Source organism: Podarcis melisellensis (assembly GCF_964234715.1).
Source record: "Podarcis melisellensis genome assembly, chromosome: 16".
NCBI classification, from domain to species: Eukaryota; Metazoa; Chordata; class Lepidosauria; order Squamata; family Lacertidae; genus Podarcis; species Podarcis melisellensis.
This window is the reverse complement of record NC_138533.1, coordinates 8184235-8199310: the sequence shown is the minus strand read 5'-3', so window position 1 is coordinate 8199310 and position 15076 is coordinate 8184235. Positions and strand designations below refer to the sequence as shown.

At 48.3% G+C, this 15076-nt stretch overlaps 1 protein-coding gene across 3 annotated transcripts; it reads left to right on the top strand.

The window, feature by feature from the left end:
* The first annotated feature begins 1004 nt into the window (after window positions 1-1004).
* On the top strand, window positions 1005-13759 carry CHTOP (chromatin target of PRMT1). 3 transcript variants are annotated; one of them, XM_081891974.1, is made up of 6 exons: window positions 1005-1376; window positions 3034-3114; window positions 7707-7857; window positions 10013-10199; window positions 11621-11758; window positions 12817-13759. In XM_081891974.1, the coding sequence occupies exons 2-6, from the start codon at window positions 3050-3052 to the stop codon at window positions 13017-13019; spliced, it is 744 nt and encodes a 247-aa protein (XP_081748100.1). In that variant the 5' UTR covers window positions 1005-1376; window positions 3034-3049; the 3' UTR covers window positions 13020-13759. The 3 variants fall into 3 exon arrangements, with proteins under 3 accessions (XP_081748100.1, XP_081748101.1, XP_081748102.1); XM_081891975.1 differs by having other exon boundaries at window positions 1006-1376; window positions 10016-10199; XM_081891976.1 differs by lacking the exons at window positions 1005-1376; window positions 3034-3114 and adding an exon at window positions 3124-3348.
* The last annotated feature ends 1317 nt before the right edge of the window (window positions 13760-15076 follow it).

The following is a 15076-nucleotide window of genomic DNA, read 5'->3' as shown; positions in this document are numbered from 1 at the left end:
ATTCTAGTTATTATTCTAGTAAATTTGGTTTTATACTCATAAGCCAGTTTGTGGTGTTGGTGTTCTGTTCCACCTCCACCCTCAGAGGCAGGATGCATCTGCATATGAGTTGCTGGTATAGTGGTACCTCAGGTTAAGTACTTAATTCATTCTGGAGGTCCGTTCTTAACCTGAAACTGTTCTTAACCTAAAGCACCACTTTAGCTAATGGGGCCTCCTGCTGCTGCCGTGCCGCTGGAGCACTATTTCTGTTCTCATCCTGAAGCAAAGTTCTTAACCCGAGGTAATATTTCTGGGTTAGTGGAGTCTGTAACCTGAAGCGTATGTAACCTGAAGCGTATGTAACCCTAGGTACCACTGTACAGTATTCATGACAGATAGGCAGCCTAGCATCAAACCTCAGCAAGGTATGTGCTGTTGTGCTCGGGTCCTGTGTGCAGGCTTCCCACTGAGGCCATCTGGGTGGCCGCTGTGAGACCAGGATGCTAGATAGCTCAATCGGTAAAGGATTAAATTCTTAATCTCAGGACGATTCCTGCATTTCAGGGGATGGACCAGATGGTCTTCATCATCCTTTCCAATTCTACAATTCTGAGATTCTATGACTTAGTTCACCTACTCCAACAGGAAACACCTTCTGTTCTTATGCACAAACCTCAACCAACTGTATGCAGGCCTCGCTCCGAAACATACCCGAAACCCCCTCGCACTTAAAAGCAGCCGCGCCCCTTTAAAGCGCGCCCGCTTCGAAACCAACTCCATCCATTCACAAAAAAAGCTTCCCCTCTTGAGAATGAGCGTCGCCCCGGCAGAGCCACGCCCCTCCCTCTGCTCCAACCACTCAGAAAGCGACGAACGGCCAGCCACTCTACGTAGCACGTCGGAGCCCGCCTTCTCCCTCTCTTTCTACGAGACGTAACCACGGTGGCGCTCCGGGTCCCCCCCTCCCATCCGGAGAGGACGTTTCTCCGCGCATGCGCAGAGAGCAAGCCTCGCCTCAACCCGCTGGCGCACGCGCGACCGCTGCTTGACGCGTGCGCAGCTCCGGCCTTTTTTATATATATATATATTAATTTTTTTGAAGAAAAAAAAGCTCCGCCATTTTGCCGGGCTCCTTTCTGAAGGGGAATTTGAAGCGAGGCAGGCTCCGAGCGGCTGAAGTGAGAGAGTCGTCGCCGTCGTCGTCCTCCCGTGAGAGAGACGACGGGAGGTTGGAGGAGGAGGGGAAGCTGAGGGGGGGAACCAACCACCGCCACCATCTTTGCGTTCGGGGCGCCTGACGGGGGAGGCCGGGCTAAGCCTGAGCGGAGCCTCCCGCCGCCTCCGCTGGCCCCGCCGGAGCCGCAGACAGAGCAGAGCGAGCCCCGCCCCCGACGGTGAGTGAGTGAGGAGACCGTTGGGTCGTGTAGGCCGCGCGCGGAGGGGGCGGGGCCTCGAGGACCGTTGGCGCCTTCCAGTAGGCCGCGCCGGGTGCGGGGGGGGGAGGGAACCATTCGCCCCGGCCGCGCACGTGACCGGTCCAGAAGCCTGGCGAGCAGCGGGGGAATGCCCGGATGCAGCGGGGTTCTGTGGTGGGCGGGGCGACTCCAGTGCAGTCCCATGCATTCCCTTCTATCCAGAATGAATGAATGAATGAATGGGTCTCCTGTAAAATCAGTGCTTTTTTTTGGGGGGGGGGAGCGGAGAGGTGGGGGGAGTTACCGCGAAGTTTATTGCGGGCCCAGTCGGAGTACCCCCCCACACACACACACACTCTCCAGCAGTGGCTAAATGTTAAGTTGTGATTAATCAACTCAAGCAGACAAGGATCTGGATTAGAAATGGCCACAAATTTATTGGGTTTTTGGCTCAGGCATTGGGTGTATATCCATATCAGCCCCGCCGTACAAAAAAAATGATTTAATTTTTAAAAGGTCAGGGAACTCAGTTCCCCTGAGTTCCTGCTTAAAAAAAAAACTGTGCAAAATCACTCTTGATGTTGGCTCTCCCTTATTTATTGTTATTTATTACATTTATATCCCATTTTTTTTGCCAAGGTGGTGAACTTGGTTCTTCACCCCACCCCCTTTTGGTCTCTCAATGACCCTGTGAGGTAGGTTGGGCTGAGAGACAGTGATTGGCTTAAGGTCACCCAATGAATTTCCTGGCTGAGCAGGGACTAGAACTCTGGGCTCCAGGGGTGCCCAAACTTTTTTCAAAGAGGGCCAGATTTGATGAAGTGAACATGTATGAGGGCCGACCAAAGCTGTTGAGCTTCTTTTTGGATTTTACCCCAGGACATACACTGCTATGGGGGCCAGATTAAATCGACTGGCGAGCCAGATTGGGCCCCTGAAACACCAATGAATGCAGTGCAGTGTAGACTCCTCCTGTAGCACAGTAATGCTCCTTCTGGGAAATGAATTTGGCCAACTATTGTTGCCCTAGGCGAGGGCAACAATAGGTCTCAAACCCTCAGTGAGTTAGGAACTTAGCCTGCATGTGAAGACAGGTGCAGGCGGTAGCCATCGATAGCCTTCTCCTCCATAATTGTATTGAGGAATCTTGCTTGGCTCTTTTAAAAAGTGGCGGGAAAGTTCCCTGAGACTGACTGTGAGGCAGATGCTCTGTTACTGGCAAGAGGACCAATGAACTCCCTGCTTCCCAGAACATAAGAGCCCGATGGTTCAGGCCAAAGACCCCTGTAGTCCTTCCACTTGTTCTCATAGTGGCCAACCAGATAGCAAAAAGCAGCAGGGCCCGGGTGCAAGAGTGCTTTCCCCTCCTTCAGTTCCCAGGGCTGGTATTCAGAAGCATTACTGCCTCTGATCATGAAAGCAGAAATTAGCCATCATGGCTAGTATCCATCAATAGCCTTTATCCCCCATGAATTTCTCCAATCCTCCTTTAAAGCCAGCCAAGTTAGTGGCCGTAACTGCCTCGTGTGGGTGAATGTCAACATTTAGCTGTGAGCTGTGTGAAGCAGCCCTTCCTTTAGCAACAGTTATTTTATTTTTATTTTTTCTGAACTGGCCCTCTCTTCTTCTTTTGCAGATTCTGGGGACCTGAGATGGCCGCGCAGTCAGCGCCGAAAGTCGTGCTTAAGAGCACCACCAAGATGTCCCTCAACGAGCGGTGAGGAGCCCAACGGCCAACTTCAGCTCATAAGATTTTTTTTTAATTTTTATTTTTGCTTAATTATCACTGTGTTCGATATCCAGAGCCAACATGGTCCTTGCCCTGCTTTTAACCTACCCAGATGCAGAGAAGCAGGGGGCAGCTTTACTTCTGCCTTAAATCCTACAGCAAGCGATGGTACACAAGGTTAAAAGGGCCAAAATTGTCTGTCTGATGATAAAGCTGAAAACGGTAATCTGGTGGGATGTGTTCTAAGGAAAACCTCGCACCCTCCTTTTTTTCTTCCACATGTGTTCACATTATATAGGTGACCCCTGCAGTGCGGTAGCATGTGACCTAAGCTGCAGGAGGCTTTGCTGCGGTGTCCAAGGCGGACACACATCCTTGTGTGGTCTGGCCTGTAAGAGGCAGGCAGCTGGCCGCTCTGATCAGCCCGAAGGCTCCTTGGCCACAGTCCTTGGACCTTGTAAGAGGCAAGTGCTCCGCTCCATTCATCATCTGCTTCCTTTGCCCTCTGCATGCCCTCTCGTCTCCTTCCTTTTTCTTCTCTCCTCTCCAGTGCATTCCTAAATGTAAAATTTCCAACTAATAGGTGGTGCTTACATTGTGTGGCCCTTGTGTACTCTGTCTCTGTTAAGAGGGTTGGTAATCTTAAAACCTGGTCATCTCTCTGGGAAACGCACAGCTGGTTTCAATGGCAGGCCAGGAGAAGAGGGATCTAGTGTACAGAGGTATGGCAGGCTTGGATTATCTGAGAAACTTTGAGCTGCTCTGTAGGGGTGGTTCCAATATTAGTTGTACTTGGAATTGGTCCCTTGAAACACTTGGGCATCTACATCCTTTCTGTCCATTAATTTCAGTAGGTCTGCTCTGAGAGGACCATACAACTCACAGTCAGCTGCTCTTTGATCAGGGGTGGGGAACCTGTCAACCTCTGGGTGTTGCTGGACTTCCAGTTCCGCATCCGCCCCACTAGCCTGCTTAGTGGACAAGGAATTGTAGTCAAGCAACGCCAGGAGGACCAAGGGATCCCCCCACCTTTGATGTAAATGCATGACATTACAATTGCAAAAAAAATCTTTCTAGCTTTACATAATGTCTGTTCTAAAGCTAAAGGGAGCCCTGACCATTAGGTCCAGTAATGGCCGACTCTGGGGTTGCAGCACTCATCTCGCTTTAATGGCCGAGGGAGCCGGCGTACAGCTTCCGGGTCATGTGGCCAGCATGACTAAGCCGCTTCTGGTGAACCAGAGCAGCGCACAGAAACACCATTTACCTTCCCGCCAGAGCGGTACCTATTTATCTACTTGCGCTTTGACGTGCTTTCAAACTGCTAGGTGGGCAGGAGCAGGGACCGAGCAACGGGAGCTCACCCCGTCGCGGGGATTCAAACCGCCGACCTTCTGATCGGCAAGTCCTAGGCTCTGGTTTAGACCACAGCGCCACCCACATCCCAAATGTCTGTTCTGTTAAAGAATAAATTGTGCCTTTTTACAGCCATGTTGCTGAATAGCATACCTCCACTTCTTGGATTGGCATTTCATTGTGTAACGTTTTCATCAGGCGTTCTTTGAGGGTGTAGCGATAGTCCTTTTGCAATCTGCAGAATACTATTTAATAAACAGTGCAGTCCTACATAAGCTTATTTGGAATTAAGTCCCACTTTGCTCAGTCAAGTGCACTTCCAAGTAAATCTTCATAGCGTTATGGCATTATTGGATAGGAATACACACACACACACACACACAGGCAGAAGGGTTTGCAGCCTTTCTGAACAATCGGGGGAGCCTGCTAGCTATGCCGTAGACCAGGCGTGGGAAACATGCCTTTTGGCATTCAGAAAATGAATTCTAACTTTCCATTTGAATTTTTTTGGATTTCTTCCCCCTTCTCAAAATTGCAGTAGATGTGTGAGTTTTGTCAAACCCTGGGGATTGTGAATCCTAGTGCCCTTCAGATGTTGCTGGACTACAACTCCCATCATCCCCAACTGTTGGTTACGTACTTAATTCGTTCCGGAGGTCCGTTCTTAACCTGAAACGGTTCTTAACCTGAAGCACCACTTTAGCTAATGGGGCCTCCCGCTGCTGCCGCACGATTTCTGTTCTCATCCTGAAGCAAAGTTCTTAACCCAAGGTACTATTTCTGGGTTAGTGGAGTCTGTAACCTGAAGCGTATGTAACTTGAAGCATATGTAACCCAAGGTACCACTGTAGTTGTGTCACATGGAACGCTCCCTGCGCTCCTCGTGGCAGTGGAAAGGGTTAGTTTAACCTCCAGTTTGCTAGTAAAACTGAATTACTGTGTTGCAAAATGATGCACGTCCAAAAAGTGTGTCACCAACTTGAAAAGTTTGGAAAGCTCTGCTCTATTCCATAGCATCAGGTTTGCACTTGTGGCCATCTCCCCCATGCTTCCCATTGTATTTTGAAGGTTGTATTAGTACTATTTGATATTGAGCCCTTGCTAACTTGGCAGGGTGAGTGGCATCATAGACGTGGAAAGGGGCGAGGTCCTTGCCCAGAGAAAATCCGTTTGATTTCATTCAGTCACTCAATTAATTTGTATGCCGCTTTCCCACAAAATAAATCATGCTCAGAGCGGCTTATAACAAAGAAAACGGGAACACGTCGCAAACGAATGCTACAAAGGCTATTTTTACAGTAACTTAGCAAACATTAACGATTATAATAACATAGCAAAACCCCACATTTCAATACTATAAACATCACAGTATTACTTAAACAGCATCCAGAAAACCAAAAGCAAAAACGGCAAGGGAGCTTCGTAGTTCGAGAAATACCCCTCCCATAACGTGATTGATTTATGACTCATTTTTAACAGTTGCTCACCAGTGTGCCCTTGTCCTGTCTGCATTTGACCTTGTGGCTCTGGGCCTAGATTGGGCAGCAGGCTCCGATTCCTTGCTCTGTCCCTGCACCTGCCAGGGCATGGAGTTGTTGGTGGGGAGAGGGGTCTCCATGTGGGGAAAACCTGTGGCCCCTCCAGCTGCAGTTGGGCTCCCGGTTTCCCCCAGCCCCAGCCAGCATGGCCAGTTATTTGCTGAAGGAACCATTTCTGGAGCCAGGTCCAAACTTGATTTCAAAAGCACATCCTGTGTGCTGTTTGAGATCCTTACTCATAGGATTTGAATGCCCCTGGCATGAGCAGAGAACGCTTCCCTCCAACGACTGGTTTCTTTCCAGCTGGCAGCCCTTTGTGTCTCCTGGTTTAGGGTGCTGCTTGCTAGAAGTCCTCAGGCCCATAAAGGGAGAGCTGAAAAACCTTGTTTTTGAGCAGCAGCCGCCTTTCAGAATCTGGATCCAACCCTCGTTTGGATTGGGTGCAAATCCAGCACTAGGCTAGCGGCATAAAGCTGATTGGCAGTTTGTATGTTCCCTTATGTGTCCAAAAGATGGAAACTGCCATAAGAATTGGAACAGCATTTTTGCCATAGTATTAGAAACCCCTGGGATTGTAGTTCGGGGGGGGCACGTGCCATTTCCTATCTCCCTCATAAATAAGCTAATGAAAGTGACTAGCTTGCTAAGAAACTAGTAGCTCTCACCTCTCAGCCTCCCATCCTTCCTGCACATGGCCTGCCTAAAAGTACTCACTGCCTGTGGCTGCCAGGAGAGTTATTAAATATAGGGCTGGTTCTTTAATTGTGTGATCTTTGGAGCATTGTATAATAATAATTATTGTTTATTATATCAGTCATTTTATATAGCAAGTATCAGAGCAGCTTGACAAGATGAAATACAACTTACAAAAGGAATGGGGGATTCTGAAACCATCAACCATACCAAAATATAGCTACATATAAATAAGGACCAAGGCCTACCTGCCCTGCTTAAAGCTGAGCACTGCCCCAGACGGCAACATTAATTAATCAAAGGCCTGGTTGAGTTAAAAAGTATTGGCCTGATGCCTAAAGATTGGCAAGGTTGGCATCAGGCATGTCTTCCTGGGACCAGCGGGTGGCAGCATGGCACCACTAGAAAAGGCCTGTTCTTGTGTGACCACCCTCCGCACCTCCCTCAGGTGGGGCACCCTGAGAAGGGCTTTAGATGAAGACCGCAGGGTCTGGGCTGGTTCCTATGGGGAAGGAGAGGTCTGTTGCAGCTTCAAGATGACCTGGTGGTTCAAAGCAGCTTGATTTGGCAATTCCTCTCTTAACTTACCTTTGCTGGCCAATTGATTCAGTCCATTTGCAACCAGCACTGCTTTCCCTTCACCTTTCTCTCCATCTTGCTTAACTGCTTTGTGTGCTTTTTTCCATCTTTGCTTCTTCATTTTGAGATCACATGAAATTTGATTTTTTAATTTAAAAAATCACTTCTGTTTTAAATTTACTGCACTAATCCACACCCTTTTGAATGTCCTGTCCTTGCACGTCTTCTGGAAAACGAGGAAAAGTCTGTAGCTCATTAACCTGCGATAAATTAAAATGTGTACCACGTTGTTGGCGTTTTAAAAAAAAAATTGTGGGCCGCGGCCGCCCACTCTTAAGGGCCATGAAATGCCAGTTGAGATGCTTTTGTAATGACAAGCTTTTGTTTAAACACCCGTTTTGTTCGACCTTGAAGCTTTACTAATATGCTGAAGAACAAACAGCCGATCCCCGTGAACATTCGAGCCACCATGCAGCAGCAACAGCTAGCCAGTGCCCGGAACAGGAGGCTGGCCCAGCAGATGGAGAACAGACCTTCTGTGCAGGCTGCGTTAAAGCTCAAGCAGGTGAGAGAGGCGCAGGAGACCCAGCGATGGAGCCTTGGCAGCCGGGGGCTTCCTTTGGGTGAGAAACACAGGCGGGGTGTGATAGGTGGATACCAGCTTCTGGAAACCACAGGGTCCTGCTTGCAGGCTTCCCACAGCGTGGTCCTCTTGTGAGATTACGATTCTGGGCTAGATGGGCCAATGGCCTGACCCAGCAAGGCTCTCCTTATGCAAATCTTTGGTCGATGTTCCTGCTGGTGGGCCACGTCCCACGACACCTCCTGCTGCCTTCTAGGAAATAACCCTTTGTCCGGGTGGTCTGATCCACCAGGGCTCTTAAGGAAGGGCTGCATAGCAAGGATCACCATATAGCTTCACTCAGGGGTTGCTAACCTGGTGCCCTCCACCTGTTTCAGGTGGCAACTTGCATCAGTCCCAGCTCAGTCAGTGATGGAGGGTGTGTGATGGGAGCTGTTGTTCACGACAGATCTGGAAGGCACCACATAGACATACCCATTATTTGTTTACTTCTAGTATTTATTGTGTGAAAAATAACAAAAAAGAAACCGCAAACGCAACCAAACAAAAGACAAGAACGATTACATGTCATCCCAGAAACAGAAAATGCCCTTCTATGTCATTGTGCTGCGTGAGGTTAAAGCAACATGGGTTGATCTCAGGGACTTGGCTACAGCAGAGGAGGTTCCCTTGCACCTTGCTGTGGTAGGCCCCAGAAGATTACAGGCTTGTGACCAAAATCCCATTCTGGGAGAGTTTGCCCTTCTGAGTTTGGGCCTCAGAGGACCAGGGTGGTGGTGCAGCTTTGCTGGTTTTGACCATGCAATCGTTTCCCCCCTGTGTAGCTTTAGTCTCCATCTACATTTGGGCCCCGTGGTGGCGCAGGCAGCCGTGACACGTGTGTAGCAGGTGCTGCTCCATTGGACGACTTGTGTGAAATGGCCTTTTTTAAATAAGAACATATGGCAGGAGCTAAAATCATCATCATCAAACCTTTTATTGGCATCACATCCAAAGCAAATCAATACAGAATTACCACTTCCCCAGTGGCACTAAACATTTGCTAAAAGAAAGGAGGCAGAGCAGTCTATCGTCACATCTCTTGGTCTCCAGGGAGATCAGACGTCTGCAGTGTATTTCGACGACAAAAAACCAAATAGAGATATTTAGCCACTAACTTGGTGAGCTCCTGATCATTCCTCAGTAATAGAAATTGTATGACCTCCAACTCTGATTTCCATTTGGGGATACAGAGTTGATCTGGAAATTGCTGACAGGTCAGCATATAGTTTACAATTGAGAACCATATGCGTAAGGGTTTCCACCAGGTGGTCTTCACATGGGCAAGTTCTTTCTCATTCCACCCTGCCTGAGAACCTTCCCCAAAGGAAGTTTGATGGATTTAAATTAAACCTGGCCAGCAAAAATGCCCTTCTTTCTTGAGGGCTAAGCAGAAATTCAAGGTAATTGTGGTTTCATGTGCCCAAGAAAGTTGAAAATAAAGAGGGGAAGATGTTTTCTCTGCTGCTACTGTTAGTTTGTGGCGTTCGATATCCCACAACCTAGTTTTTATTATAGCCTTGGCAGATGGAGCTAAAATGCAGTAGAGTCCTGAATGGGTGCTGCTTCCTGAAAGAGAGGCATGGTCATCCCCTACTTGCAAAAGTTGCTCTGATTCATCTCAGAGTGCATCTGTGGTCCCCTCCTTTCCCTTTGTCTGATCTAGTTAGGATGTGCCTTGGTATCATTTCATGAGCTACCAGGTGTCTTGTTGTGAGAGCTGGAGAACCATGTTTAACATTTCGTATGTTTACAGCCGCTCACATAAGAATCCATTATGCACTGGTCTGCTGATGTGATAAGACCATTGCATAGTTTTTATGTAATGGTATTTAAAATAAAAATGCAGTGCATCTCTCAAAATGTTCTGGGCACATCTTCATTCCCTCCTCAAACCAAACCATGTTGCTTCACCCTTTTTCTTCCCCAGACCTTTCCTGCATTGAACCAAGAGCCGTGGTGATCACATGTGACCCTCTCTCTCTCTCTTTTCCCCCCATTACTCCCATCTCAAGCAGCTTGTGCCCGCCCTTCCGTGCCAGCTGCTCTCTGCTTGTTTCTGTGCGACGTTTTCCTGTCTAACACTCTCTTCTTCCAGAAGAGCCTGAAGCAACGTCTGGGGAAGAGCAACATCCAGGCACGCTTAGGCCGGCCGGCGGGACCCCTGGCCCGGGGTGCGTTAGGGGGCCGAGGCTTGCCCATGGGTCAGAGAGGCTTGCCCCGAGGAGCCATGCGTGGCGGACGTGGCGCCAGAGCGTTGCTACGGGGAGGAATTCCCCTCCGAGGTTAGTGTGTCAATGAATTAGTTCACTTAGGACTGGGGGGGAGGCAGCACCGTTTTCTGTCTGGAGGCAGCAATCCTTTCTGGGTACCCTTCCAAGAAGGGCCACATGCCAGTGTTGGGCAGGGCAAGGAGGAACAATGGGTGGAAAAGTTAAGGCCAGTTTTACCTTTGTGCCATAGGCTACTTTCTACATGCATTCCCTTCTCCATCCTCCACCCAGAGAGGCATGACCAGAGTTCAAAGGCACATCCCAGCCAGGCAAAAACACTCAAGGAGAGGGTGTGAAGCAGGGCCCATGAGGGGTGGGGCCTGGGAGAGTTCCGAGGGCCAGATAGGGAGACCTTGAGGGCCACATTCAACCCCCAGGCCTGAGGCTCCCCAAACTCTACTTGCCAAATATCACTTGACACCCCCCAAAGATATATCTGATGAACAATAATACTATGGGGGGCATAACTGATGTCCATGCTTCACACAGCCTGTTTGCTGTGTGCTCTGCTTCCCCAGTTTGGGGGCTCAGTACATAAACTTTGACGTAGTCCACATGTTAATCTACATGAGTCTGATTGCATGGCGTGACTTCAGTGGATTTAGTGTACTTGGTGCAAACTTGAGAGAGGGGTGGGAGAGCAAGGAGTTGAGGAAAGAGAAACTTAGGGAGCCTGCCCCCCAACAGATGAAACAGTTTCCGGGGCCAGATACAGGACATACAACCAAGGGAGCTAATAATAATAATTTAAAAACCTGTATTTACTAAGATCCATAAAAATGCAACTGTACCAAAAGGAAGTATTATTAAAATAAGATATTTGGGGGGTGGACTTTTGTCTTTGTTCAGGGCACCATATTACCAAAGACTCAGCTGCATTTAGCAGATCTCTGCTTCTCTTCAGCTACGTTTGCTATCCTGGAATAAGCTCTGCTCGTTTTGTTTTTTTAAGTTCCTAGCTTCTGTAATTGCAGAGAGAAGCCTGGGAAATGGAAAACGAGGCTGGTAGGCTTTGAAGGCCATAGGTAATGGGTGGTGAACTTTCAGCTGTGACTCCCATCATCCCTGACTGTGGCCATGCCGGCTGCTGGGACATGGGAATCCAGCAACAACTGTAAGGCTACAAAGCCTCCCCACATCTGCCAAAGCACATTTCGGCATAACAGCAGCTTTTTTTCCAAACAAGTTACCTGGGCTGTTACAACTTTTTTTGAAATGGGAAGCCGACAACCAGTGAAGGGGTTAGGATCCAAAAGAGAATTCTCAAGCAAAATGTGCTTTGGAGACACTATTATTATTAAGCCACTGTAGAATTTGAAAGTAGACCTGTAGTTCAGAAATATCCTGAGTTTGCTGGCAAGACCTTTTCCTCAAAAACTCAACTGATGGTTGACACACACTCTCTCTCTCTCTCTTTCTCTCTCCCTTTAAAGGACAGGGTTTACTTCGGGGAGGACGCGGCATAGCTGCTCGAATGGGCCTGAGAAGAGGAGGCCTTAGAGGACGGGGTGGGCTTGGCAGAGGAGGGCTTGGCAGAGGAGCCATGGGCCGGGGTGGCATTGGCGGCAGAGGTGAGCACAACTAACTTGGGACGTTACACTCACTTTCATTTTATTCCTGCAGCCTCGTACCTGGCATTGCAGAGAAATTCTAAGAAGCGAAAACATCAGTCCCGTACTGAAAAGGTTTAGTCTGCCATCTCGATTCAGAATGGCACCCAGCTGTTTCCAAACTTAAGACGAAAACCTGCTCCGCCACCTCAGGAACCGGCATGCCAAATTTGGTTGCGGTATCTTTAAGAGGCATCTAAATGCTTAGCGAAGGAACAAACAGCTTTCCAAAAATAATCAGTAGATTTTTACTGCATGTGTGAAAACCACAGCACAGGAGAGGTCAGTTATATTCGTTTGCTGCTTTTTACACCAAAGTATTTTGAAGCGACTTGGAATGAATAAGCAGGAATAGCAAAAAAAAGTTAAAACCAAACGCAGGAAAAACATTGACACCCAAGAGAGCCGCTGCCTCTGTCAGATAGACAAACATTATTATGCAACATAAGGCAGCTTTCTATGAGGACTAGAATCTGCCATTTAATCAGGAAAACTAAGATCTGGGATCTTGCTTTAACTTTAGGAGACAAGCCATAACTAAATGATAAACATCATCTGTGAACGCAAAAGATCCAAACTCTGACATCCAGGAAGGGTTGGGAATATCCCCTTCCTCAAAACACCGGAGAGCCCCCTGCCAATCAGTATACACCAGGGTTTCCCACACTTGGGTCTTCAGCTGTTTTTGGGCTACAGCTCCCATCATCCCTAGCTAGAAGAACAAGTAGTCAGGGATGATAGGAACTGTAGTCCAAAAACAGCTGGAGACCCAAGTTTGGGGAACCCTGGTCTAGGCAATGCTGAGTTAACTAGATGGACCGATAGCCTGGTGCAGTCAAAGGAAGCTTTCCGTGTCTACTCTGATTGACGGCAGCCCTCCAATCGCATTTTAGGCATCTTTTGCACTGGAGAGGCTATGGGGCGGGAGCGGGGGGCGGTTTGAACTTTATCCTAGAAGAGGAGGCAGCGGAGCTCCAGTGGTGCAGTGCCTAACCCTGTCCTCCTCCTCTCCCGCCCAGGTCGTGGCATGGTGGGCCGGGGACGAGGCGGCTTCGGCAGCCGCGGGAGAGGCCGGGGCAGAGGCAGAGGCGCCCCCCGCCCCGCCCTGACCAAGGAGCAGCTCGACAACCAGCTTGACGCGTACATGTCGAAAACGAAAGGACACCTGGATGCCGAACTGGACGCCTACATGGCCCAGACAGACCCCGAAGCCAACGACTGACCCATCCTTGCTGTAGACACTCGCTGAGGTTGTGTGTTCTGTGCGCTGGTCCTTCCCCACCCAAGCCCTCTCCTGTAAGCCACGACCGGCAACAGCCGCCCTGACGGCGTGGGGAGGGGTAGGAGACAATAACTTTCACGGGTTTCTCTTGCATTTTGATACTCCTGCGTTGTATGAAACTGGCGGGCGGGAGAGAATTGTGTGTTTATCTACATGCGCGCACGTACACACACACACACATACATTTCTTCCAAAAACAAATGTGACTGACCTGCTGTCTGTAGATGGCATCATCTTGAAGCTCCTCAACAGGACATTACATGCATGACTGTCCCCCTTCCTCTCCTGTCTTCCTCAACCCCCCCAAAAAAATTTTTTTTGACCTTGCTGTAGACATAAGGTCTCAGGTGCTTATAAATTGCAGTCTCGGCAGCTACAGCTGCTGTAAGAGTTGGGTTTCAAGTTGGCTGCTCATGCACAGTGATGCTGAATCCCATACTTCCTTTCTGATGTTTCTGCTTACGTCCACACCCCAGGCCCAACAAATAATTCTGTGACTTTTATATATGGTGAGCACAAATCAGTGGAATTCTTCCTTTCCTTCCCTGCCCCTCTCCTTCCTCCAACCCCCCACTCCCCCCAAAAAGGATCAGGCCCAACTAGTGTTTAATTCACCAAACCTGTTGTGGCCGAAAGCAGATTTTTTTTTTTTAATAATAATAATAAACAATGGCAGCAAACTTTTCATTTTTATGTTTATGCTCTTGTGACCAGCCTGCTGGTTGGTATTTTGTTTGTGTGTGTTTGAAGACACTAGGAAGGCAGATTCTTTTCTCTGTTTGCCGCCCAGTGTCTTGTGAGCTCAACTGTTCTGTTCTGGTTTTGAACGGCATCTTGTATTTTCTGGTTTACCATAAGAAACAATTGCAGGGAAAAGGAAAAAAAATGCCTTTGTCTTGGTTTTATTTTGGTTGGTGGTGCGGGGACTGTTGTTGGAAACTTACGGTAAATTGAACAAGCCGCTACTATTATGACCTTTTTGGTCATCTTTTAATAGGTAGGTGGGGCACCTACCTGCCTATCATTTCATATCATGAGAGTGTCAGCTGACTGATAGATGGGCAGTCCTACACACTTGCCAAAGTTAACCCACCGGTTGGGAGGAGGGATCTACTTTGCCAATGTGTTCCCTGCAGGAAATGCCCTGGTGTATTTACCGTATTTTTCGCTCTATAAGACGCACCAGACCACAAGACGCACCTAGTTTTTGGAGGAGGAAAACAAGAAAAAAATACTCTGACTCTCAGAAGCTAGAACAGCAAGAGAGTTTGTTGCGCAGTGAAGGCAGCAATCCCTATTGGTGTTCTGGCTTCTGGGATAGCCCGCAAAGCCTGCATTCGCTCCATAAGACGCACACACATTTCCCCTTACTTTTTAGGAGGGAAAAAGTGAGTCTTATAGAGCAAAAAATACGGTATTTCATTTTATATATTCGTATCCCACTTTTCTCCCAGGTTGGCATTCAAGGAGGCTTGCTGCATTTAAAATACACCAATTACAAATAGAGAATAATACAGAATGCAGTGGTACCTCGAGTTACAAACACTTCAGGTTACAAACTCCACTGACCTGGAAGAGTTAAGAACTTTGTCCCAGGATGAGAACGGAAATCGTGTGCCAGCGGCGCAGCAGCAACAAGAGGCCCCATTAGCAAAAGCACACCTCCAGTTAAGAACAGTTTCAGGTTAAGAACAGAACTCCGGAACGAATTAAGTTCGTAACTAGAAGTACCACTGTGATAAAAACACACTAGTTAAAACAGTAATGAATATACATTATAACGTATTGAAAACCAGCCACTAAAATAAAATTTGCAGCTTTGTCTACATGAGCTTCTAGAGGCCTGTCTAAACAGGGATAACAAACACAACCAATTTAACCTCTCTTTGGAGGAAACTCCACAACATTAAGAGCAGCTGCAGGAAAGTCGGTGGTTGGAATCCGCACAACGGGGTGAGCTCCTGTTGCTCTGTCCCAGCTCCTGCCAACCTAGCAGT

What these genes read in the sequence shown, in the direction of transcription:
- CHTOP (XM_081891974.1), top strand. Translation starts at nt 3,050, where the DNA reads ATGGCCGCGCAGTCAGCGCCGAAAGTCGTGCTTAAGAGCACCACCAAG. An exon ending in CTGCGTTAAAGCTCAAGCAG is followed by an intron (nt 7,858 to 10,012) that starts GTGAGAGAGGCG and finishes CTCTTCTTCCAG; the next exon opens with AAGAGCCTGAAGCAACGTCT. An exon ending in GGGTGGCATTGGCGGCAGAG is followed by an intron (nt 11,759 to 12,816) that starts GTGAGCACAACT and finishes TCTCCCGCCCAG; the next exon opens with GTCGTGGCATGGTGGGCCGG.